The sequence below is a fragment of the Rhamphochromis longiceps genome, linkage group LG15 (assembly GCF_057381845.1).
Source record: "Rhamphochromis longiceps isolate RC_006_pf linkage group LG15, R_longiceps_female_GT1.1, whole genome shotgun sequence".
In the NCBI taxonomy this organism is placed as follows: Eukaryota; Metazoa; Chordata; class Actinopteri; order Cichliformes; family Cichlidae; genus Rhamphochromis; species Rhamphochromis longiceps.
Window position 1 is genome coordinate 12,328,881 of NC_140571.1, and position 26,858 is coordinate 12,355,738.

The window sequence follows — 26,858 nt, forward strand, 5'->3', positions numbered from 1 at the left end:
TTATATGCAAGTTTTTAGAAAGCTCGTGGTTAACCCAAGAGTATTTTGTCACAATATCAAGAAGAGTAAAGCTTCAATGTCAAGAATAGATAGGAATATAGGGAATTATATATTTTTATTTAAAGACAGGACTCACATGTTTTCATTTCTAGTCTTTAAAACCTGTCTCTATCCATCTAGTATTAAATCTTTCTGGGAAACAAGTATGTATATTATGCACACACACAAACACACATGCAGCTATTACCTATTTCTTGTTTTTATACCTAAGATGAATTATTGTTGAATGAAGACATTTTTCAAACAAATGTAAAATGTGGGCAATTGTGTTTATTGGGTAAAGGAAAAGGCAGAAGGGGGGGAAAGGATAGAAAGAATGAAAGAGAGAGATGAGAGAAAACCCCAACAATCCCCTCTGAGCAAGCAGCAGGCGACAGTGGATAGGAAAAACTCCTTTTAAAGTGAAAGACACCTAAAGGAGAAACCTATGGCAGAACCAGGCTCAGGAGGGGGCAGTCAACTGCCGGGACTGGTCGGGGGGTGAGGGTGAAAAAAGAAAAAGGAGGGAGGGGAAGGGGGGAAATGAAGATGGAATAGAGGTGGAGGAAGACGAGGTTACATCAGGTGAGAAGCAGCAGTGCCCCTCCTCCAGAACCAGTGGAAGCGTTTTTTCTTCTTTTTCAGATACTCTTCCACCAGCACTTTTTTCTCAATGATGAGGGTTTTCAGCTCATCGATTGTTTCTGCGTTTTCTTTCTCAAGTTTGTTGCATCTTTTCACCATGTCTTCTAATTGTTCTTGTTTTTCTTTAAGCTTGTCTTTCAGTTCTTTAACTGTTGCCTCCTCTATTCGCTTTGCCTTGTGCACATCTGTGTGCATGTCTTCCAGCTGCTGGTTTCTCTTCTGGATTTCTTGAAGTCTACACTGCAGGTCTTTATGTGTTTTCTGTTGTTCTTGCTTTTGCGCCTGGATTTCAGTGTTTTTGTACTTCAAGGTCTTAGAAAGTTCCTCAAGTTCGGTATTTTTTCTCAGCATCTCATTGATGCTACTCTGCATCGCTGAGCATTGTTTTTCCAGCTTTTTCTTTTCTTCTTCCAGTACAGTTGATTTGTACTTTGTTTCGTTATACAATTCTTGGAGTGCTTGATTTTTCCTCTGGAGATGAAGTTTTTCTTCTTCCTGTTGTATTTTCTGTTGGTCTTTTTCTTGAAGAAGCTCTTTATTTCCGTGCACTTTTTTATCAAGCCTGATTTGGAGCGATCTGTGTTTTTCCTCCATCTCGTCAAGCTTGGAGTCCATTTCTTTCTGTTTCATTTCCAGTTTCTTCTTGTCTTGAAGCAACTGTTGACTTTTGTGCAGAGTTTTGTCATGTTTCACCTGCAGCGCTTTGTATTTTTCCTCCATGGCTTGGAGTTTGCTCTGCAGGTCTCTCTGCTCTACGGGCTCTTGTTTCTTTTCTTGGAGGTTCTCCTTATTTCTCTCCAGAGCTTCATCAAGCATTACTCGCAAGCCTTCATTTTGTTTCTCAATGTTCCTCAGCTTGCAATCCATTTCTTCCTTTTTTATTTTCTGTTGGTCTATCTTGTGAAGAAACTCTTTATTTCTCTCCAGAGCTTCATCAAGCATCACTTGCAAGCCTTCATTCTGTTTCTTGATGTGCCTCAGCTTGCAATCCATTTCTTCCTTTTTTATTTTCTGTTGGTCTTTCTCGTGCAGAAACTCTTTATTTCTCTCCAGAGCTTCATCAAGCATCACTTGCAAGCCTTCATTTTGTTTCTCGATGTTCCTCAGCTTGCAATCCATTTCTTCCTGATGTATTTTCTGTTGGTCTTTTTCTTGAAGCAGCTCTTTATTTTTGAGCAGTGTTTCCTCAAGAGTTAGTTGCAGCATTTTCAGTTTTTCCTCCAAGACTTCAAGCTGGGAGTCTGTTTCTTTCTCCAGCATTTCTTGTTGCTCTCTCTCTTGAATGAACTCTTTATTTCTGTGCACTGTTTTCTCAAGCTTGATTTGGAGCGATCTGTGTTTTTCCTCCATCTCGTCAAGCTTGGAGTCAATTTCCTTCTGTTTCATTTCCATTTGCTTCTTGTCTTGAAGCAACTGTTGACTTTTGTGCAGAGTTTTGTCATGTTTCACCTGCAGCGCTTTGTATTTTTCCTCCATGGCTTGGAGTTTGCTCTGCATGTCTCTCTGCTGTGTGGACTGTTGCTTCTCTTCTTGGTGGATTTCCTTCAGTTTTTCCAGAGCTTCGTCAAGCTTCTCTTGGAGCTCCTGATTCTTCTTGAGCATTTTATCCCCTTTAATGCTCTCTTTTTTCTCATTTTGGAGCAGATCTTGAATTTTTTCTAGAGCTTCATCAAGCTTTTCTTGGAGCTCGTGATTCTTCTTATCTTGGAGAGCCCATTGTTTCTCCTCAATAATACCTTCCCTTTCCTGAAGCTGGTAGGATAATTTTTCTAATTCAGCGCTCTTTCTCTCATTTTCTTCTGTCAGGATCTTAATCTTTTCTCTGTTCATGAGATTTTCCTTCTCCATTTCTTCCAATCGCTTTTCCTCTAATTCCACCTGTTCATCCCAAGGAAGAGAGCTGATGTAAGGGTCTAGGGACTCATACCATGGAATAGAGCTGGGGTCAGCTTCTTGTCTTTCTTGCTCTTTCTGAGACATGTTGGAGTCTGTATACCGTGAGTACGAAAAGTATCCAGATGTTTGAAAATGCTTTACTGGTGAACGTTTGAATGCTGCTAACATAAGTGCTGCAAATAACGGACTGAAAGTTGTACCTCCTCACCCCTATTTATGGATTCAGAAGCCTGTGACATCACAATTCCATAAGCCAATGAGGTTGTCACATGACATTCTAGAATGAGGTCATGTTTTTGTATGAATTTTTTAAATAACATCAACATTCCGTAAGCCAATGAGGTTCTTACATGACTTTTGAATGAGGATAATTATTTTGTGTTAATCGACATAGCCTGCTGCAGCTCAGAGCTCGTGAGCTCAAACGATCCTCCAACCTCAGCCTCCCGGTAGCTTGGATTACAGGCACGCGCCACCGCACCCGGCGAGAAGCAGCTACGTTAACAGGGCTTTTAACTATGTCTGAGGTGACATCATGACACTAACCTGCTGCCCATCATTAGCAAAGTTGTAATGATGGGCAGCAAAGATGAGGAATGAATGGTGCACAATTGTTATATGCAAGTTTTTAGAAAGCTCGTGGTTAACCCAAGAGTATTTTGTCACAATATCAAGAAGAGTAAAGCTTCAATGTCAAGAATAGATAGGAATATAGGGAATTATATATTTTTATTTAAAGACAGGACTCACATGTTTTCATTTCTAGTCTTTAAAACCTGTCTCTATCAGGGACGTGCAGAGAGGTTTAAAGGGGCGGGTGCTCAAAGTTAAAAAGGGGCACATTGAACCATGCTGAATAACAACAACACACATTCATCAAGAATCTAATATGGGAAGGGCAGGGCTGTGTTGATCTGAGACTGTAGACATTAAAAAGTCCACAGGAGAGATGGTAGCTGATTAAACAAGTTTCATGAGATAATAACAAAATGCAAAGATTGGTGACAGCGCTTGGAACCATAAGGCAACGAAAAACTGTGACATAAACTCGGCTCTGCCTGTGAATCACTCTTTGCTTCTCTTCTTCCTTCCTTCCCATCATTTCATATATCACTCTCCACTTGCTGTCTATCTGAGAACAAGGCACAACTTGCTATTGCAATAAACTATAATCTAATTATCCACACCTAACAACTCTTGCACTTAATCTATAATAAAATGATGACAGCAAAATGTTATAGCCCTGCCTTTAGTAGCCTCATACAGCTCCTACTGTTTCCTCCTCATGTCCTTACCAGCCATGTCTGCACAATGTTATATCATGAGTAATATTTTTTTAAATCCAGCTAAATAAAACACACACATGCACACACAGTGACATTTTAGACCTTCTTCAGAATACTGTATATACTATGGGCATCCTTACATTATTATTTATTACTAGAGCTACAATAATAAAGCAATGAGGAGGGGGAAGTAATAAATATGAAATAATGTATTTATGATGATTCCATTTGTTTCACTATCCACTCTGTGCAGGGCAAAGCTTATTACATTTTTAAACTGTAGAGATACAATCATTTTACTGCTGTAAAATCCAACTTTTGTCTTATTTAAAATATAAATCTAATATAATCTGCTTCTTAATGTATGTTCTTTAAAATACAGCGTGTGTTTTTTAATATATTATAATTATAATAATTATTATGTGGACATGCATATTAGATCGTTTTTTAGTGAAATATAATCCCTCCAGAAAGGCAGGAAATGCCCAGAAACTTACTTTAAAACTAAATATGTTCCCTAAAACGGTGACAGAGCTACAGACCCATGACAGCCTTACACAGGTAGCCAGCAGCTATGACCAGCACTACTTGTGCAGTTAATAAAAGGACAGGTAATGTTTGTCACGCTGTTGCACACACAGCACGCTCGTTTGTTTCAGTTCGTCAGTTGCAACAAGACAGCTTACCAACGTGTATGTAATAAGCTAATACTCCTGTGTGCTACACACTACAGTGTGCGCTGTACACCTACTTACTGGGTTTGTCGCATCAGTCTGTGTCTCTGAGTTAACTTGTGTTTCTCCTACAGCTCCGGACCGCAACAAATGCGCGTGCTCTTTGTGAGCTCGTTCCCGGCTCGTAACCAGCGCGTTCTGCCGTCGAGGGCGATCATTGGTTAAATGTGATCATGTGACTGATGCAAGCCAGATCCTTTTATTTAGCAAAACTATGATTAATAGTTAAATATTATTGTTGAGGGGCACAGACAGGACTCCGCACGCACACACACATAAAATAAATAAATAAATAAATAAATAAATAAAATTTAAAAGTTGCCTCAACAAAAGGGCACTTTGGGCACTCATCAGGAAAGGGGCGGGTGCTCAAGCCCCTCTAGCCCCCCCCTCTGCACGTCCCTGGTCTCTATCCATCTAGTATTAAATCTTTCTGGGAAACAAGTATGTATATTATGCACACACACAAACACACATGCAGCTATTACCTATTTCTTGTTTTTATACCTAAGATGAATTATTGTTGAATGAAGACATTTTTCAAACAAATGTAAAATGTGGGCAATTGTGTTTATTGGGTAAAGGAAAAGGCAGAAGGGGGGGAAAGGATAGAAAGAATGAAAGAGAGAGATGAGAGAAAACCCCAACAATCCCCTCTGAGCAAGCAGCAGGCGACAGTGGATAGGAAAAACTCCTTTTAAAGTGAAAGACACCTAAAGGAGAAACCTATGGCAGAACCAGGCTCAGGAGGGGGCAGTCAACTGCCGGGACTGGTCGGGGGGTGAGGGTGAAAAAAGAAAAAGGAGGGAGGGGAAGGGGGGAAATGAAGATGGAATAGAGGTGGAGGAAGACGAGGTTACATCAGGTGAGAAGCAGCAGTGCCCCTCCTCCAGAACCAGTGGAAGCGTTTTTTCTTCTTTTTCAGATACTCTTCCACCAGCACTTTTTTCTCAATGATGAGGGTTTTCAGCTCATCGATTGTTTCTGCGTTTTCTTTCTCAAGTTTGTTGCATCTTTTCACCATGTCTTCTAATTGTTCTTGTTTTTCTTTAAGCTTGTCTTTCAGTTCTTTAACTGTTGCCTCCTCTATTCGCTTTGCCTTGTGCACATCTGTGTGCATGTCTTCCAGCTGCTGGTTTCTCTTCTGGATTTCTTGAAGTCTACACTGCAGGTCTTTATGTGTTTTCTGTTGTTCTTGCTTTTGCGCCTGGATTTCAGTGTTTTTGTACTTCAAGGTCTTAGAAAGTTCCTCAAGTTCGGTATTTTTTCTCAGCATCTCATTGATGCTACTCTGCATCGCTGAGCATTGTTTTTCCAGCTTTTTCTTTTCTTCTTCCAGTACAGTTGATTTGTACTTTGTTTCGTTATACAATTCTTGGAGTGCTTGATTTTTCCTCTGGAGATGAAGTTTTTCTTCTTCCTGTTGTATTTTCTGTTGGTCTTTTTCTTGAAGAAGCTCTTTATTTCCGTGCACTTTTTTATCAAGCCTGATTTGGAGCGATCTGTGTTTTTCCTCCATCTCGTCAAGCTTGGAGTCCATTTCTTTCTGTTTCATTTCCAGTTTCTTCTTGTCTTGAAGCAACTGTTGACTTTTGTGCAGAGTTTTGTCATGTTTCACCTGCAGCGCTTTGTATTTTTCCTCCATGGCTTGGAGTTTGCTCTGCAGGTCTCTCTGTTCTACGGGCTCTTGTTTCTTTTCTTGGAGGTTCTCCTTATTTCTCTCCAGAGCTTCATCAAGCATTACTCGCAAGCCTTCATTTTGTTTCTCAATGTTCCTCAGCTTGCAATCCATTTCTTCCTTTTTTATTTTCTGTTGGTCTATCTTGTGAAGAAACTCTTTATTTCTCTCCAGAGCTTCATCAAGCATCACTTGCAAGCCTTCATTCTGTTTCTTGATGTGCCTCAGCTTGCAATCCATTTCTTCCTTTTTTATTTTCTGTTGGTCTTTCTCGTGCAGAAACTCTTTATTTCTCTCCAGAGCTTCATCAAGCATCACTTGCAAGCCTTCATTTTGTTTCTCGATGTTCCTCAGCTTGCAATCCATTTCTTCCTGATGTATTTTCTGTTGGTCTTTTTCTTGAAGCAGCTCTTTATTTTTGAGCAGTGTTTCCTCAAGAGTTAGTTGCAGCATTTTCAGTTTTTCCTCCAAGACTTCAAGCTGGGAGTCTGTTTCTTTCTCCAGCATTTCTTGTTGCTCTCTCTCTTGAATGAACTCTTTATTTCTGTGCACTGTTTTCTCAAGCTTGATTTGGAGCGATCTGTGTTTTTCCTCCATCTCGTCAAGCTTGGAGTCAATTTCCTTCTGTTTCATTTCCATTTGCTTCTTGTCTTGAAGCAACTGTTGACTTTTGTGCAGAGTTTTGTCATGTTTCACCTGCAGCGCTTTGTATTTTTCCTCCATGGCTTGGAGTTTGCTCTGCATGTCTCTCTGCTGTGTGGACTGTTGCTTCTCTTCTTGGTGGATTTCCTTCAGTTTTTCCAGAGCTTCGTCAAGCTTCTCTTGGAGCTCCTGATTCTTCTTGAGCATTTTATCCCCTTTAATGCTCTCTTTTTTCTCATTTTGGAGCAGATCTTGAATTTTTTCTAGAGCTTCATCAAGCTTTTCTTGGAGCTCGTGATTCTTCTTATCTTGGAGAGCCCATTGTTTCTCCTCAATAATACCTTCCCTTTCCTGAAGCTGGTAGGATAATTTTTCTAATTCAGCGCTCTTTCTCTCATTTTCTTCTGTCAGGATCTTAATCTTTTCTCTGTTCATGAGATTTTCCTTCTCCATTTCTTCCAATCGCTTTTCCTCTAATTCCACCTGTTCATCCCAAGGAAGAGAGCTGATGTAAGGGTCTAGGGACTCATACCATGGAATAGAGCTGGGGTCAGCTTCTTGTCTTTCTTGCTCTTTCTGAGACATGTTGGAGTCTGTATACCGTGAGTACAAAAAGTATCCAGATGTTTGAAAATGCTTTACTGGTGAACGTTTGAATGCTGCTAACATAAGTGCTGCAAATAACGGACTGAAAGTTGTACCTCCTCACCCCTATTTATGGATTCAGAAGCCTGTGACATCACAATTCCATAAGCCAATGAGGTTGTCACATGACATTCTAGAATGAGGTCATGTTTTTGTATGAATTTTTTAAATAACATCAACATTCCGTAAGCCAATGAGGTTCTTACATGACTTTTGAATGAGGATAATTATTTTGTGTTAATCGACATAGCCTGCTGCAGCTCAGAGCTCGTGAGCTCAAACGATCCTCCAACCTCAGCCTCCCGGTAGCTTGGATTACAGGCACGCGCCACCGCACCCGGCGAGAAGCAGCTACGTTAACAGGGCTTTTAACTATGTCTGAGGTGACATCATGACACTAACCTGCTGCCCATCATTAGCAAAGTTGTAATGATGGGCAGCAAAGATGAGGAATGAATGGTGCACAATTGTTATATGCAAGTTTTTAGAAAGCTCGTGGTTAACCCAAGAGTATTTTGTCACAATATCAAGAAGAGTAAAGCTTCAATGTCAAGAATAGATAGGAATATAGGGAATTATATATTTTTATTTAAAGACAGGACTCACATGTTTTCATTTCTAGTCTTTAAAACCTGTCTCTATCAGGGACGTGCAGAGAGGTTTAAAGGGGCGGGTGCTCAAAGTTAAAAAGGGGCACATTGAACCATGCTGAATAACAACAACACACATTCATCAAGAATCTAATATGGGAAGGGCAGGGCTGTGTTGATCTGAGACTGTAGACATTAAAAAGTCCACAGGAGAGATGGTAGCTGATTAAACAAGTTTCATGAGATAATAACAAAATGCAAAGATTGGTGACAGCGCTTGGAACCATAAGGCAACGAAAAACTGTGACATAAACTCGGCTCTGCCTGTGAATCACTCTTTGCTTCTCTTCTTCCTTCCTTCCCATCATTTCATATATCACTCTCCACTTGCTGTCTATCTGAGAACAAGGCACAACTTGCTATTGCAATAAACTATAATCTAATTATCCACACCTAACAACTCTTGCACTTAATCTATAATAAAATGATGACAGCAAAATGTTATAGCCCTGCCTTTAGTAGCCTCATACAGCTCCTACTGTTTCCTCCTCATGTCCTTACCAGCCATGTCTGCACAATGTTATATCATGAGTAATATTTTTTTAAATCCAGCTAAATAAAACACACACATGCACACACAGTGACATTTTAGACCTTCTTCAGAATACTGTATATACTATGGGCATCCTTACATTATTATTTATTACTAGAGCTACAATAATAAAGCAATGAGGAGGGGGAAGTAATAAATATGAAATAATGTATTTATGATGATTCCATTTGTTTCACTATCCACTCTGTGCAGGGCAAAGCTTATTACATTTTTAAACTGTAGAGATACAATCATTTTACTGCTGTAAAATCCAACTTTTGTCTTATTTAAAATATAAATCTAATATAATCTGCTTCTTAATGTATGTTCTTTAAAATACAGCGTGTGTTTTTTAATATATTATAATTATAATAATTATTATGTGGACATGCATATTAGATCGTTTTTTAGTGAAATATAATCCCTCCAGAAAGGCAGGAAATGCCCAGAAACTTACTTTAAAACTAAATATGTTCCCTAAAACGGTGACAGAGCTACAGACCCATGACAGCCTTACACAGGTAGCCAGCAGCTATGACCAGCACTACTTGTGCAGTTAATAAAAGGACAGGTAATGTTTGTCACGCTGTTGCACACACAGCACGCTCGTTTGTTTCAGTTCGTCAGTTGCAACAAGACAGCTTACCAACGTGTATGTAATAAGCTAATACTCCTGTGTGCTACACACTACAGTGTGCGCTGTACACCTACTTACTGGGTTTGTCGCATCAGTCTGTGTCTCTGAGTTAACTTGTGTTTCTCCTACAGCTCCGGACCGCAACAAATGCGCGTGCTCTTTGTGAGCTCGTTCCCGGCTCGTAACCAGCGCGTTCTGCCGTCGAGGGCGATCATTGGTTAAATGTGATCATGTGACTGATGCAAGCCAGATCCTTTTATTTAGCAAAACTATGATTAATAGTTAAATATTATTGTTGAGGGGCACAGACAGGACTCCGCACGCACACACACATAAAATAAATAAATAAATAAATAAATAAAAAAAATTTAAAAGTTGCCTCAACAAAAGGGCACTTTGGGCACTCATCAGGAAAGGGGCGGGTGCTCAAGCCCCTCTAGCCCCCCCCTCTGCACGTCCCTGGTCTCTATCCATCTAGTATTAAATCTTTCTGGGAAACAAGTATGTATATTATGCACACACACAAACACACATGCAGCTATTACCTATTTCTTGTTTTTATACCTAAGATGAATTATTGTTGAATGAAGACATTTTTCAAACAAATGTAAAATGTGGGCAATTGTGTTTATTGGGTAAAGGAAAAGGCAGAAGGGGGGGAAAGGATAGAAAGAATGAAAGAGAGAGATGAGAGAAAACCCCAACAATCCCCTCTGAGCAAGCAGCAGGCGACAGTGGATAGGAAAAACTCCTTTTAAAGTGAAAGACACCTAAAGGAGAAACCTATGGCAGAACCAGGCTCAGGAGGGGGCAGTCAACTGCCGGGACTGGTCGGGGGGTGAGGGTGAAAAAAGAAAAAGGAGGGAGGGGAAGGGGGGAAATGAAGATGGAATAGAGGTGGAGGAAGACGAGGTTACATCAGGTGAGAAGCAGCAGTGCCCCTCCTCCAGAACCAGTGGAAGCGTTTTTTCTTCTTTTTCAGATACTCTTCCACCAGCACTTTTTTCTCAATGATGAGGGTTTTCAGCTCATCGATTGTTTCTGCGTTTTCTTTCTCAAGTTTGTTGCATCTTTTCACCATGTCTTCTAATTGTTCTTGTTTTTCTTTAAGCTTGTCTTTCAGTTCTTTAACTGTTGCCTCCTCTATTCGCTTTGCCTTGTGCACATCTGTGTGCATGTCTTCCAGCTGCTGGTTTCTCTTCTGGATTTCTTGAAGTCTACACTGCAGGTCTTTATGTGTTTTCTGTTGTTCTTGCTTTTGCGCCTGGATTTCAGTGTTTTTGTACTTCAAGGTCTTAGAAAGTTCCTCAAGTTCGGTATTTTTTCTCAGCATCTCATTGATGCTACTCTGCATCGCTGAGCATTGTTTTTCCAGCTTTTTCTTTTCTTCTTCCAGTACAGTTGATTTGTACTTTGTTTCGTTATACAATTCTTGGAGTGCTTGATTTTTCCTCTGGAGATGAAGTTTTTCTTCTTCCTGTTGTATTTTCTGTTGGTCTTTTTCTTGAAGAAGCTCTTTATTTCCGTGCACTTTTTTATCAAGCCTGATTTGGAGCGATCTGTGTTTTTCCTCCATCTCGTCAAGCTTGGAGTCCATTTCTTTCTGTTTCATTTCCAGTTTCTTCTTGTCTTGAAGCAACTGTTGACTTTTGTGCAGAGTTTTGTCATGTTTCACCTGCAGCGCTTTGTATTTTTCCTCCATGGCTTGGAGTTTGCTCTGCAGGTCTCTCTGCTCTACGGGCTCTTGTTTCTTTTCTTGGAGGTTCTCCTTATTTCTCTCCAGAGCTTCATCAAGCATTACTCGCAAGCCTTCATTTTGTTTCTCAATGTTCCTCAGCTTGCAATCCATTTCTTCCTTTTTTATTTTCTGTTGGTCTATCTTGTGAAGAAACTCTTTATTTCTCTCCAGAGCTTCATCAAGCATCACTTGCAAGCCTTCATTCTGTTTCTTGATGTGCCTCAGCTTGCAATCCATTTCTTCCTTTTTTATTTTCTGTTGGTCTTTCTCGTGCAGAAACTCTTTATTTCTCTCCAGAGCTTCATCAAGCATCACTTGCAAGCCTTCATTTTGTTTCTCGATGTTCCTCAGCTTGCAATCCATTTCTTCCTGATGTATTTTCTGTTGGTCTTTTTCTTGAAGCAGCTCTTTATTTTTGAGCAGTGTTTCCTCAAGAGTTAGTTGCAGCATTTTCAGTTTTTCCTCCAAGACTTCAAGCTGGGAGTCTGTTTCTTTCTCCAGCATTTCTTGTTGCTCTCTCTCTTGAATGAACTCTTTATTTCTGTGCACTGTTTTCTCAAGCTTGATTTGGAGCGATCTGTGTTTTTCCTCCATCTCGTCAAGCTTGGAGTCAATTTCCTTCTGTTTCATTTCCATTTGCTTCTTGTCTTGAAGCAACTGTTGACTTTTGTGCAGAGTTTTGTCATGTTTCACCTGCAGCGCTTTGTATTTTTCCTCCATGGCTTGGAGTTTGCTCTGCATGTCTCTCTGCTGTGTGGACTGTTGCTTCTCTTCTTGGTGGATTTCCTTCAGTTTTTCCAGAGCTTCGTCAAGCTTCTCTTGGAGCTCCTGATTCTTCTTGACCATGTTTTCCTGTTTTATGCTCTCTTTTTTCTCCTTTTGGAGCAGATCTTTATTTTTTTCCAGAGCTCCATCAAGCTTTTCTTGGAGCTCCTGATTCTTCTTGAGCATTTTATCCCCTTTAATGCTCTCTTTTTTCTCATTTTGGAGCAGATCTTTAATTTTTTCTAGAGCTTCATCAAGCTTTTCTTGGAGCTCGTGATTCTTCTTATCTTGGAGAGCCCATTGTTTCTCCTCAATAATACCTTCCCTTTCCTGAAGCTGGTAGGATAATTTTTCTAATTCAGCGCTCTTTCTCTCATTTTCTTCTGTCAGGATCTTAATCTTTTCTCTGTTCATGAGATTTTCCTTCTCCATTTCTTCCAATCGCTTTTCCTCTAATTCCACCTGTTCATCCCAAGGAAGAGAGCTGATGTAAGGGTCTAGGGACTCATACCATGGAATAGAGCTGGGGTCAGCTTCTTGTCTTTCTTGCTCTTTCTGAGACATGTTGGAGTCTGTATACCGTGAGTACGAAAAGTATCCAGATGTTTGAAAATGCTTTACTGGTGAACGTTTGAATGCTGCTAACATAAGTGCTGCAAATAACGGACTGAAAGTTGTACCTCCTCACCCCTATTTATGGATTCAGAAGCCTGTGACATCACAATTCCATAAGCCAATGAGGTTGTCACATGACATTCTAGAATGAGGTCATGTTTTTGTATGAATTTTTTAAATAACATCAACATTCCGTAAGCCAATGAGGTTCTTACATGACTTTTGAATGAGGATAATTATTTTGTGTTAATCGACATAGCCTGCTGCAGCTCAGAGCTCGTGAGCTCAAACGATCCTCCAACCTCAGCCTCCCGGTAGCTTGGATTACAGGCACGCGCCACCGCACCCGGCGAGAAGCAGCTACGTTAACAGGGCTTTTAACTATGTCTGAGGTGACATCATGACACTAACCTGCTGCCCATCATTAGCAAAGTTGTAATGATGGGCAGCAAAGATGAGGAATGAATGGTGCACAATTGTTATATGCAAGTTTTTAGAAAGCTCGTGGTTAACCCAAGAGTATTTTGTCACAATATCAAGAAGAGTAAAGCTTCAATGTCAAGAATAGATAGGAATATAGGGAATTATATATTTTTATTTAAAGACAGGACTCACATGTTTTCATTTCTAGTCTTTAAAACCTGTCTCTATCAGGGACGTGCAGAGAGGTTTAAAGGGGCGGGTGCTCAAAGTTAAAAAGGGGCACATTGAACCATGCTGAATAACAACAACACACATTCATCAAGAATCTAATATGGGAAGGGCAGGGCTGTGTTGATCTGAGACTGTAGACATTAAAAAGTCCACAGGAGAGATGGTAGCTGATTAAACAAGTTTCATGAGATAATAACAAAATGCAAAGATTGGTGACAGCGCTTGGAACCATAAGGCAACGAAAAACTGTGACATAAACTCGGCTCTGCCTGTGAATCACTCTTTGCTTCTCTTCTTCCTTCCTTCCCATCATTTCATATATCACTCTCCACTTGCTGTCTATCTGAGAACAAGGCACAACTTGCTATTGCAATAAACTATAATCTAATTATCCACACCTAACAACTCTTGCACTTAATCTATAATAAAATGATGACAGCAAAATGTTATAGCCCTGCCTTTAGTAGCCTCATACAGCTCCTACTGTTTCCTCCTCATGTCCTTACCAGCCATGTCTGCACAATGTTATATCATGAGTAATATTTTTTTAAATCCAGCTAAATAAAACACACACATGCACACACAGTGACATTTTAGAGCTTCTTCAGAATACTGTATATACTATGGGCATCCTTACATTATTATTTATTACTAGAGCTACAATAATAAAGCAATGAGGAGGGGGAAGTAATAAATATGAAATAATGTATTTATGATGATTCCATTTGTTTCACTATCCACTCTGTGCAGGGCAAAGCTTATTACATTTTTAAACTGTAGAGATACAATCATTTTACTGCTGTAAAATCCAACTTTTGTCTTATTTAAAATATAAATCTAATATAATCTGCTTCTTAATGTATGTTCTTTAAAATACAGCGTGTGTTTTTTAATATATTATAATTATAATAATTATTATGTGGACATGCATATTAGATCGTTTTTTAGTGAAATATAATCCCTCCAGAAAGGCAGGAAATGCCCAGAAACTTACTTTAAAACTAAATATGTTCCCTAAAACGGTGACAGAGCTACAGACCCATGACAGCCTTACACAGGTAGCCAGCAGCTATGACCAGCACTACTTGTGCAGTTAATAAAAGGACAGGTAATGTTTGTCACGCTGTTGCACACACAGCACGCTCGTTTGTTTCAGTTCGTCAGTTGCAACAAGACAGCTTACCAACGTGTATGTAATAAGCTAATACTCCTGTGTGCTACACACTACAGTGTGCGCTGTACACCTACTTACTGGGTTTGTCGCATCAGTCTGTGTCTCTGAGTTAACTTGTGTTTCTCCTACAGCTCCGGACCGCAACAAATGCGCGTGCTCTTTGTGAGCTCGTTCCCGGCTCGTAACCAGCGCGTTCTGCCGTCGAGGGCGATCATTGGTTAAATGTGATCATGTGACTGATGCAAGCCAGATCCTTTTATTTAGCAAAACTATGATTAATAGTTAAATATTATTGTTGAGGGGCACAGACAGGACTCCGCACGCACACACACATAAAATAAATAAATAAATAAATAAATAAATAAAATTTAAAAGTTGCCTCAACAAAAGGGCACTTTGGGCACTCATCAGGAAAGGGGCGGGTGCTCAAGCCCCTCTAGCCCCCCCCTCTGCACGTCCCTGGTCTCTATCCATCTAGTATTAAATCTTTCTGGGAAACAAGTATGTATATTATGCACACACACAAACACACATGCAGCTATTACCTATTTCTTGTTTTTATACCTAAGATGAATTATTGTTGAATGAAGACATTTTTCAAACAAATGTAAAATGTGGGCAATTGTGTTTATTGGGTAAAGGAAAAGGCAGAAGGGGGGGAAAGGATAGAAAGAATGAAAGAGAGAGATGAGAGAAAACCCCAACAATCCCCTCTGAGCAAGCAGCAGGCGACAGTGGATAGGAAAAACTCCTTTTAAAGTGAAAGACACCTAAAGGAGAAACCTATGGCAGAACCAGGCTCAGGAGGGGGCAGTCAACTGCCGGGACTGGTCGGGGGGTGAGGGTGAAAAAAGAAAAAGGAGGGAGGGGAAGGGGGGAAATGAAGATGGAATAGAGGTGGAGGAAGACGAGGTTACATCAGGTGAGAAGCAGCAGTGCCCCTCCTCCAGAACCAGTGGAAGCGTTTTTTCTTCTTTTTCAGATACTCTTCCACCAGCACTTTTTTCTCAATGATGAGGGTTTTCAGCTCATCGATTGTTTCTGCGTTTTCTTTCTCAAGTTTGTTGCATCTTTTCACCATGTCTTCTAATTGTTCTTGTTTTTCTTTAAGCTTGTCTTTCAGTTCTTTAACTGTTGCCTCCTCTATTCGCTTTGCCTTGTGCACATCTGTGTGCATGTCTTCCAGCTGCTGGTTTCTCTTCTGGATTTCTTGAAGTCTACACTGCAGGTCTTTATGTGTTTTCTGTTGTTCTTGCTTTTGCGCCTGGATTTCAGTGTTTTTGTACTTCAAGGTCTTAGAAAGTTCCTCAAGTTCGGTATTTTTTCTCAGCATCTCATTGATGCTACTCTGCATCGCTGAGCATTGTTTTTCCAGCTTTTTCTTTTCTTCTTCCAGTACAGTTGATTTGTACTTTGTTTCGTTATACAATTCTTGGAGTGCTTGATTTTTCCTCTGGAGATGAAGTTTTTCTTCTTCCTGTTGTATTTTCTGTTGGTCTTTTTCTTGAAGAAGCTCTTTATTTCCGTGCACTTTTTTATCAAGCCTGATTTGGAGCGATCTGTGTTTTTCCTCCATCTCGTCAAGCTTGGAGTCCATTTCTTTCTGTTTCATTTCCAGTTTCTTCTTGTCTTGAAGCAACTGTTGACTTTTGTGCAGAGTTTTGTCATGTTTCACCTGCAGCGCTTTGTATTTTTCCTCCATGGCTTGGAGTTTGCTCTGCAGGTCTCTCTGCTCTACGGGCTCTTGTTTCTTTTCTTGGAGGTTCTCCTTATTTCTCTCCAGAGCTTCATCAAGCATTACTCGCAAGCCTTCATTTTGTTTCTCAATGTTCCTCAGCTTGCAATCCATTTCTTCCTTTTTTATTTTCTGTTGGTCTATCTTGTGAAGAAACTCTTTATTTCTCTCCAGAGCTTCATCAAGCATCACTTGCAAGCCTTCATTCTGTTTCTTGATGTGCCTCAGCTTGCAATCCATTTCTTCCTTTTTTATTTTCTGTTGGTCTTTCTCGTGCAGAAACTCTTTATTTCTCTCCAGAGCTTCATCAAGCATCACTTGCAAGCCTTCATTTTGTTTCTCGATGTTCCTCAGCTTGCAATCCATTTCTTCCTGATGTATTTTCTGTTGGTCTTTTTCTTGAAGCAGCTCTTTATTTTTGAGCAGTGTTTCCTCAAGAGTTAGTTGCAGCATTTTCAGTTTTTCCTCCAAGACTTCAAGCTGGGAGTCTGTTTCTTTCTCCAGCATTTCTTGTTGCTCTCTCTCTTGAATGAACTCTTTATTTCTGTGCACTGTTTTCTCAAGCTTGATTTGGAGCGATCTGTGTTTTTCCTCCATCTCGTCAAGCTTGGAGTCAATTTCCTTCTGTTTCATTTCCATTTGCTTCTTGTCTTGAAGCAACTGTTGACTTTTGTGCAGAGTTTTGTCATGTTTCACCTGCAGCGCTTTGTATTTTTCCTCCATGGCTTGGAGTTTGCTCTGCATGTCTCTCTGCTGTGTGGACTGTTGCTTCTCTTCTTGGTGGATTTCCTTCAGTTTTTCCAGAGCTTCGTCAAGCTTCTCTTGGAGCTCCTGATTCTTCTTGACCATGTTTTCCTGTTTTATGCTCTCTTTTTTCTCCTTTTGGAGCAGATCTTTATTTTTTTCCAGAGCTCCATCAAGCTTTTCTTGGAGCTCCTGATTCTTCTTGAGCATTTTATCCCCTTTAATGCTCTCTTTTTTCTCATTTTGGAGCAGATCTTGAATTTTTTCTAGAGCTTCATCAAGCTTTTCTTGGAGCTCGTGATTCTTCTTATCTTGGAGAGCCCATTGTTTCTCCTCAATAATACCTTCCCTTTCCTGAAGCTGGTAGGATAATTTTTCTAATTCAGCGCTCTTTCTCTCATTTTCTTCTGTCAGGATCTTAATCTTTTCTCTGTTCATGAGATTTTCCTTCTCCATTTCTTCCAATCGCTTTTCCTCTAATTCCACCTGTTCATCCCAAGGAAGAGAGCTGATGTAAGGGTCTAGGGACTCATACCATGGAATAGAGCTGGGGTCAGCTTCTTGTCTTTCTTGCTCTTTCTGAGACATGTTGGAGTCTGTATACCGTGAGTACGAAAAGTATCCAGATGTTTGAAAATGCTTTACTGGTGAACGTTTGAATGCTGCTAACATAAGTGCTGCAAATAACGGACTGAAAGTTGTACCTCCTCACCCCTATTTATGGATTCAGAAGCCTGTGACATCACAATTCCATAAGCCAATGAGGTTGTCACATGACATTCTAGAATGAGGTCATGTTTTTGTATGAATTTTTTAAATAACATCAACATTCCGTAAGCCAATGAGGTTCTTACATGACTTTTGAATGAGGATAATTATTTTGTGTTAATCGACATAGCCTGCTGCAGCTCAGAGCTCGTGAGCTCAAACGATCCTCCAACCTCAGCCTCCCGGTAGCTTGGATTACAGGCACGCGCCACCGCACCCGGCGAGAAGCAGCTACGTTAACAGGGCTTTTAACTATGTCTGAGGTGACATCATGACACTAACCTGCTGCCCATCATTAGCAAAGTTGTAATGATGGGCAGCAAAGATGAGGAATGAATGGTGCACAATTGTTATATGCAAGTTTTTAGAAAGCTCGTGGTTAACCCAAGAGTATTTTGTCACAATATCAAGAAGAGTAAAGCTTCAATGTCAAGAATAGATAGGAATATAGGGAATTATATATTTTTATTTAAAGACAGGACTCACATGTTTTCATTTCTAGTCTTTAAAACCTGTCTCTATCAGGGACGTGCAGAGAGGTTTAAAGGGGCGGGTGCTCAAAGTTAAAAAGGGGCACATTGAACCATGCTGAATAACAACAACACACATTCATCAAGAATCTAATATGGGAAGGGCAGGGCTGTGTTGATCTGAGACTGTAGACATTAAAAAGTCCACAGGAGAGATGGTAGCTGATTAAACAAGTTTCATGAGATAATAACAAAATGCAAAGATTGGTGACAGCGCTTGGAACCATAAGGCAACGAAAAACTGTGACATAAACTCGGCTCTGCCTGTGAATCACTCTTTGCTTCTCTTCTTCCTTCCTTCCCATCATTTCATATATCACTCTCCACTTGCTGTCTATCTGAGAACAAGGCACAACTTGCTATTGCAATAAACTATAATCTAATTATCCACACCTAACAACTCTTGCACTTAATCTATAATAAAATGATGACAGCAAAATGTTATAGCCCTGCCTTTAGTAGCCTCATACAGCTCCTACTGTTTCCTCCTCATGTCCTTACCAGCCATGTCTGCACAATGTTATATCATGAGTAATATTTTTTTAAATCCAGCTAAATAAAACACACACATGCACACACAGTGACATTTTAGACCTTCTTCAGAATACTGTATATACTATGGGCATCCTTACATTATTATTTATTACTAGAGCTACAATAATAAAGCAATGAGGAGGGGGAAGTAATAAATATGAAATAATGTATTTATGATGATTCCATTTGTTTCACTATCCACTCTGTGCAGGGCAAAGCTTATTACATTTTTAAACTGTAGAGATACAATCATTTTACTGCTGTAAAATCCAACTTTTGTCTTATTTAAAATATAAATCTAATATAATCTGCTTCTTAATGTATGTTCTTTAAAATACAGCGTGTGTTTTTTAATATATTATAATTATAATAATTATTATGTGGACATGCATATTAGATCGTTTTTTAGTGAAATATAATCCCTCCAGAAAGGCAGGAAATGCCCAGAAACTTACTTTAAAACTAAATATGTTCCCTAAAACGGTGACAGAGCTACAGACCCATGACAGCCTTACACAGGTAGCCAGCAGCTATGACCAGCACTACTTGTGCAGTTAATAAAAGGACAGGTAATGTTTGTCACGCTGTTGCACACACAGCACGCTCGTTTGTTTCAGTTCGTCAGTTGCAACAAGACAGCTTACCAACGTGTATGTAATAAGCTAATACTCCTGTGTGCTACACACTACAGTGTGCGCTGTACACCTACTTACTGGGTTTGTCGCATCAGTCTGTGTCTCTGAGTTAACTTGTGTTTCTCCTACAGCTCCGGACCGCAACAAATGCGCGTGCTCTTTGTGAGCTCGTTCCCGGCTCGTAACCAGCGCGTTCTGCCGTCGAGGGCGATCATTGGTTAAATGTGATCATGTGACTGATGCAAGCCAGATCCTTTTATTTAGCAAAACTATGATTAATAGTTAAATATTATTGTTGAGGGGCACAGACAGGACTCCGCACGCACACACACATAAAATAAATAAATAAATAAATAAATAAATAAAATTTAAAAGTTGCCTCAACAAAAGGGCACTTTGGGCACTCATCAGGAAAGGGGCGGGTGCTCAAGCCCCTCTAGCCCCCCCCTCTGCACGTCCCTGGTCTCTATCCATCTAGTATTAAATCTTTCTGGGAAACAAGTATGTATATTATGCACACACACAAACACACATGCAGCTATTACCTATTTCTTGTTTTTATACCTAAGATGAATTATTGTTGAATGAAGACATTTTTCAAACAAATGTAAAATGTGGGCAATTGTGTTTATTGGGTAAAGGAAAAGGCAGAAGGGGGGGAAAGGATAGAAAGAATGAAAGAGAGAGATGAGAGAAAACCCCAACAATCCCCTCTGAGCAAGCAGCAGGCGACAGTGGATAGGAAAAACTCCTTTTAAAGTGAAAGACACCTAAAGGAGAAACCTATGGCAGAACCAGGCTCAGGAGGGGGCAGTCAACTGCCGGGACTGGTCGGGGGGTGAGGGTGAAAAAAGAAAAAGGAGGGAGGGGAAGGGGGGAAATGAAGATGGAATAGAGGTGGAGGAAGACGAGGTTACATCAGGTGAGAAGCAGCAGTGCCCCTCCTCCAGAACCAGTGGAAGCGTTTTTTCTTCTTTTTCAGATACTCTTCCACCAGCACTTTTTTCTCAATGATGAGGGTTTTCAGCTCATCGATTGTTTCTGCGTTTTCTTTCTCAAGTTTGTTGCATCTTTTCACCATGTCTTCTAATTGTTCTTGTTTTTCTTTAAGCTTGTCTTTCAGTTCTTTAACTATTGCCTCCTCTATTCGCTTTGCCTTGTGCACATCTGTGTGCATGTCTTCCAGCTGCTGGTTTCTCTTCTGGATTTCTTGAAGTCTACACTGCAGGTCTTTATGTGTTTTCTGTTGTTCTTGCTTTTGCGCCTGGATTTCAGTGTTTTTGTACTTCAAGGTCTTAGAAAGTTCCTCAAGTTCGGTATTTTTTCTCAGCATCTCATTGATGCTACTCTGCATCGCTGAGCATTGTTTTTCCAGCTTTTTCTTTTCTTCTTCCAGTACAGTTGATTTGTACTTTGTTTCGTTATACAATTCTTGGAGTGCTTGATTTTTCCTCTGGAGATGAAGTTTTTCTTCTTCCTGTTGTATTTTCTGTTGGTCTTTTTCTTGAAGAAGCTCTTTATTTCCGTGCACTTTTTTATCAAGCCTGATTTGGAGCGATCTGTGTTTTTCCTCCATCTCGTCAAGCTTGGAGTCCATTTCTTTCTGTTTCATTTCCAGTTTCTTCTTGTCTTGAAGCAACTGTTGACTTTTGTGCAGAGTTTTGTCATGTTTCACCTGCAGCGCTTTGTATTTTTCCTCCATGGCTTGGAGTTTGCTCTGCAGGTCTCTCTGCTCTACGGGCTCTTGTTTCTTTTCTTGGAGGTTCTCCTTATTTCTCTCCAGAGCTTCATCAAGCATTACTCGCAAGCCTTCATTTTGTTTCTCAATGTTCCTCAGCTTGCAATCCATTTCTTCCTTTTTTATTTTCTGTTGGTCTATCTTGTGAAGAAACTCTTTATTTCTCTCCAGAGCTTCATCAAGCATCACTTGCAAGCCTTCATTCTGTTTCTTGATGTGCCTCAGCTTGCAATCCATTTCTTCCTTTTTTATTTTCTGTTGGTCTTTCTCGTGCAGAAACTCTTTATTTCTCTCCAGAGCTTCATCAAGCATCACTTGCAAGCCTTCATTTTGTTTCTCGATGTTCCTCAGCTTGCAATCCATTTCTTCCTGATGTATTTTCTGTTGGTCTTTTTCTTGAAGCAGCTCTTTATTTTTGAGCAGTGTTTCCTCAAGAGTTAGTTGCAGCATTTTCAGTTTTTCCTCCAAGACTTCAAGCTGGGAGTCTGTTTCTTTCTCCAGCATTTCTTGTTGCTCTCTCTCTTGAATGAACTCTTTATTTCTGTGCACTGTTTTCTCAAGCTTGATTTGGAGCGATCTGTGTTTTTCCTCCATCTCGTCAAGCTTGGAGTCAATTTCCTTCTGTTTCATTTCCATTTGCTTCTTGTCTTGAAGCAACTGTTGACTTTTGTGCAGAGTTTTGTCATGTTTCACCTGCAGCGCTTTGTATTTTTCCTCCATGGCTTGGAGTTTGCTCTGCATGTCTCTCTGCTGTGTGGACTGTTGCTTCTCTTCTTGGTGGATTTCCTTCAGTTTTTCCAGAGCTTCATCAAGCTTTTCTTGGAGCTCGTGATTCTTCTTATCTTGGAGAGCCCATTGTTTCTCCTCAATAATACCTTCCCTTTCCTGAAGCTGGTAGGATAATTTTTCTAATTCAGCGCTCTTTCTCTCATTTTCTTCTTTCAGGATCTTAATCTTTTCTCTGTTCATGAGATTTTCCTTCTCCATTTCTTCCAATCGCTTTTCCTCTAATTCCACCTGTTCATCCCAAGGAAGAGAGCTGATGTAAGGGTCTAGGGACTCATACCATGGAATAGAGCTGGGGTCAGCTTCTTGTCTTTCTTGCTCTTTCTGAGACATGTTGGAGTCTGTATACCGTGAGTACGAAAAGTATCCAGATGTTTGAAAATGCTTTACTGGTGAACGTTTGAATGCTGCTAACATAAGTGCTGCAAATAACGGACTGAAAGTTGTACCTCCTCACCCCTATTTATGGATTCAGAAGCCTGTGACATCACAATTCCATAAGCCAATGAGGCTGTCACATGACATTCTAGAATGAGGTCATGTTTTTGTATGAATTTTTTAAAATAACATCAACATTCCGTAAGCCAATGAGGTTCTTACATGACTTTTGAATGAGGATAATTATTTTGTGTTAATCGATATAGCCTGCTGCAGCTCAGAGCTCGTGAGCTCAAACGATCCTCCAACCTCAGCTTCCCGGTAGCTTGGATTACAGGCACGCGCCACCGCACCCGGCGAGAAGCAGCTACGTTAAGATAAGATAAGATAAGATAACCTTTATTAGTCCCACACGTGGGAAATTTGTTTTGTCACAGCAGGAAGTGGACAGTGCAAAAGTTATGAGGCAAAAATTAGAATACAATAAGAATAAATACAGTACACAACTGTACAGAATAGAATAAAATAAAATAAATATACAATAAGATAAAAATAGAATACAAATACAAATACTATATACAACTGAGTAAAAATACAACGATGACAGAAAGGATTATTGCACTTAGTATTATTGCATATGTATGGATGTGTGTGCTTGATCAGTTAAAGTCTTTATTATGGAGTCTGACAGCAGTGGGGAGGAAAGACCTGCGAAATCTCTCCGTCCCACACCGTGGGTGCCGCAGTCTCCCACTGAAGGAGCTGCTCAGTGCTGTCACAGTCTGCTGCATGGGGTGGGAGATGTTGTCCATCAGGGATGACAGCTTAGCCGCCGTTCTCCTGTCACTCACCACCTCCACTGGGTCCAGAGGGCATCCTAGAACAGAGCTGGCCCTTCGGATCACCCTGTTCAGTCTCGTCCTGTCCCCAGCAGAGATGCTGCCGCCCCAGCAGACCACGCCATAAAAGATAGCAGAAGCCACAACAGAGTCATAGAATTTCTTCAGGAGTGGGCCCTCCACTCCAAACGACCTGCGTCTCCGCAGCAGGTACAGCCTGCTCTGCCCTTTCCTGTAGAGGGCGTCTGAGTTATGAGTCCAGTCCAGTCTATTGTTCAGATGAACACCAAGGTACCTGTAGCTGTCCACAGCCTCAATGTCCATACCCTGGATGTTCAGTGGTTGCAGTGGAGAATGCTTGTGCCTGCGGAAGTCTACCACCAGTTCCTTGGTTTTACTGGCGTTGATCTGGAGGTAGTTCAGCTGGCACCAGTCCACAAAGTCTTGGGTCAGACCTCTGTACTCCTTGTCGTCCCCATCAGTGATGAGGCCGACTATTGCAGAGTCATCAGAGAACTTCTGCAGGAAGCACTGGGTGGAATTGTGGGAGAAGTCTGCAGTGTAGATGGTGAAGAGGAACGGAGCCAGAACCGTTCCCTGTGGGGCCCCCGTACTGCAGACGACCCTGTCCGACACACAGCCCTGAGTCCTCACATACTGTGGTTGGTCGGTGAGGTAGTCCAGGATCCAGGTAGTGAGGTGATGGTCCACTCCAGAGTTCACCAGCTTGTCCTTTAGAACCGAGGGAAGAATGGTGTTGAAGGCACTGGAGAAATCAAAGAACATGATTCTCACAGTGCTTCCAGCGATCTCCAGGTGAGCGAGGGAACGATGTAGGAGGTGAATTACGGCATCAGGGCTTTTAACAGGGCTTTTAACTATGTCTGAGGTGACATCATGACACTAACCTGCTGCCCATCATTAGCAAAGTTGTAATGATGGGCAGCAAAGATGAGGAATGAATGGTGCACAATTGTTATATGCAAGTTTTTAGAAAGCTCGTGGTTAACCCAAGAGTATTTTGTCACAATATCAAGAAGAGTAAAGCTTCAATGTCAAGAATAGATAGGAATATAGGGAATTATATATTTTTATTTAAAGACAGGACTCACATGTTTTGATTTCTAGTCTTTAAAACCTGTCTCTATCCATCTAGTATTAAATCTTTCTGGGAAACAAGTATGTATATTATGCACACACACAAACACACATGCAGCTATTACCTATTTCTTGTTTTTATACCTAAGATGAATTATTGTTGAATGAAGACATTTTTCAAACAAATGTAAAATGTGGGCAATTGTGTTTATTGGGTAAAGGAAAAGGCAGAAGGGGGGGAAAGGATAGAAAGAATGAAAGAGAGAGATGAGAGAAAACCCCAACAATCCCCTCTGAGCAAGCAGCAGGCGACAGTGGATAGGAAAAACTCCTTTTAAAGTGAAAGACACCTAAAGGAGAAACCTATGGCAGAACCAGGCTCAGGAGGGGGCAGTCAACTGCCGGGACTGGTCGGGGGGTGAGGGTGAAAAAAGAAAAAGGAGGGAGGGGAAGGGGGGAAATGAAGATGGAATAGAGGTGGAGGAAGACGAGGTTACATCAGGTGAGAAGCAGCAGTGCCCCTCCTCCAGAACCAGTGGAAGCGTTTTTTCTTCTTTTTCAGATACTCTTCCACCAGCACTTTTTTCTCAATGATGAGGGTTTTCAGCTCATCGATTGTTTCTGCGTTTTCTTTCTCAAGTTTGTTGCATCTTTTCACCATGTCTTCTAATTGTTCTTGTTTTTCTTTAAGCTTGTCTTTCAGTTCTTTAACTGTTGCCTCCTCTATTCGCTTTGCCTTGTGCACATCTGTGTGCATGTCTTCCAGCTGCTGGTTTCTCTTCTGGATTTCTTGAAGTCTACACTGCAGGTCTTTATGTGTTTTCTGTTGTTCTTGCTTTTGCGCCTGGATTTCAGTGTTTTTGTACTTCAAGGTCTTAGAAAGTTCCTCAAGTTCGGTATTTTTTCTCAGCATCTCATTGATGCTACTCTGCATCGCTGAGCATTGTTTTTCCAGCTTTTTCTTTTCTTCTTCCAGTACAGTTGATTTGTACTTTGTTTCGTTATACAATTCTTGGAGTGCTTGATTTTTCCTCTGGAGATGAAGTTTTTCTTCTTCCTGTTGTATTTTCTGTTGGTCTTTTTCTTGAAGAAGCTCTTTATTTCCGTGCACTTTTTTATCAAGCCTGATTTGGAGCGATCGGTGTTTTTCCTCCATCTCGTCAAGCTTGGAGTCCATTTCTTTCTGTTTCATTTCCAGTTTCTTCTTGTCTTGAAGCAACTGTTGACTTTTGTGCAGAGTTTTGTCATGTTTCACCTGCAGCGCTTTGTATTTTTCCTCCATGGCTTGGAGTTTGCTCTGCAGGTCTCTCTGCTCTACGGGCTCTTGTTTCTTTTCTTGGAGGTTCTCCTTATTTCTCTCCAGAGCTTCATCAAGCATTACTCGCAAGCCTTCATTTTGTTTCTCAATGTTCCTCAGCTTGCAATCCATTTCTTCCTTTTTTATTTTCTGTTGGTCTATCTTGTGAAGAAACTCTTTATTTCTCTCCAGAGCTTCATCAAGCATCACTTGCAAGCCTTCATTCTGTTTCTTGATGTGCCTCAGCTTGCAATCCATTTCTTCCTTTTTTATTTTCTGTTGGTCTTTCTCGTGCAGAAACTCTTTATTTCTCTCCAGAGCTTCATCAAGCATCACTTGCAAGCCTTCATTTTGTTTCTCGATGTTCCTCAGCTTGCAATCCATTTCTTCCTGATGTATTTTCTGTTGGTCTTTTTCTTGAAGCAGCTCTTTATTTTTGAGCAGTGTTTCCTCAAGAGTTAGTTGCAGCATTTTCAGTTTTTCCTCCAAGACTTCAAGCTGGGAGTCTGTTTCTTTCTCCAGCATTTCTTGTTGCTCTCTCTCTTGAATGAACTCTTTATTTCTGTGCACTGTTTTCTCAAGCTTGATTTGGAGCGATCTGTGTTTTTCCTCCATCTCGTCAAGCTTGGAGTCAATTTCCTTCTGTTTCATTTCCATTTGCTTCTTGTCTTGAAGCAACTGTTGACTTTTGTGCAGAGTTTTGTCATGTTTCACCTGCAGCGCTTTGTATTTTTCCTCCATGGCTTGGAGTTTGCTCTGCATGTCTCTCTGCTGTGTGGACTGTTGCTTCTCTTCTTGGTGGATTTCCTTCAGTTTTTCCAGAGCTTCATCAAGCTTTTCTTGGAGCTCGTGATTCTTCTTATCTTGGAGAGCCCATTGTTTCTCCTCAATAATACCTTCCCTTTCCTGAAGCTGGTAGGATAATTTTTCTAATTCAGCGCTCTTTCTCTCATTTTCTTCTTTCAGGATCTTAATCTTTTCTCTGTTCATGAGATTTTCCTTCTCCATTTCTTCCAATCGCTTTTCCTCTAATTCCACCTGTTCATCCCAAGGAAGAGAGCTGATGTAAGGGTCTAGGGACTCATACCATGGAATAGAGCTGGGGTCAGCTTCTTGTCTTTCTTGCTCTTTCTGAGACATGTTGGAGTCTGTATACCGTGAGTACGAAAAGTATCCAGATGTTTGAAAATGCTTTACTGGTGAACGTTTGAATGCTGCTAACATAAGTGCTGCAAATAACGGACTGAAAGTTGTACCTCCTCACCCCTATTTATGGATTCAGAAGCCTGTGACATCACAATTCCATAAGCCAATGAGGCTGTCACATGACATTCTAGAATGAGGTCATGTTTTTGTATGAATTTTTTAAAATAACATCAACATTCCGTAAGCCAATGAGGTTCTTACATGACTTTTGAATGAGGATAATTATTTTGTGTTAATCGA

The 26,858-nt window shown here is 40.6% G+C and overlaps 3 protein-coding genes across 3 annotated transcripts; all 3 read right to left on the minus strand.

Annotated features, from left to right (window-relative positions):
- Positions 1-615: 615 nt before the first annotated feature.
- Positions 616-7,589, minus strand: LOC146652191 (uncharacterized). Its single transcript, XM_085382676.1, has 4 exons — positions 6,039-7,589; positions 5,461-5,765; positions 1,958-2,767; positions 616-1,579 (listed from the first exon to the last, which is right to left on the minus strand). The coding sequence occupies exons 1-4, from the start codon at positions 7,587-7,589 to the stop codon at positions 616-618; spliced, it is 3,630 nt and encodes a 1,209-aa protein (XP_085238802.1).
- Positions 7,590-10,297: 2,708 nt separating this feature from the next.
- Positions 10,298-17,489, minus strand: LOC146652192 (uncharacterized). Its single transcript, XM_085382677.1, has 4 exons — positions 15,678-17,489; positions 12,208-12,459; positions 11,640-12,093; positions 10,298-11,261 (listed from the first exon to the last, which is right to left on the minus strand). Exons 1-4 carry the CDS (start codon positions 17,479-17,481, stop codon positions 10,298-10,300), a joined length of 3,474 nt encoding a protein of 1,157 aa, XP_085238803.1. The 5' UTR covers positions 17,482-17,489.
- Positions 17,490-20,189: 2,700 nt separating this feature from the next.
- On the minus strand, positions 20,190-26,552 carry LOC146652193 (uncharacterized). Its single transcript, XM_085382678.1, has 3 exons — positions 25,191-26,552; positions 21,532-22,124; positions 20,190-21,153 (listed from the first exon to the last, which is right to left on the minus strand). Exons 1-3 carry the CDS (start codon positions 26,550-26,552, stop codon positions 20,190-20,192), a joined length of 2,919 nt encoding a protein of 972 aa, XP_085238804.1.
- Positions 26,553-26,858: the final 306 nt, after the last annotated feature.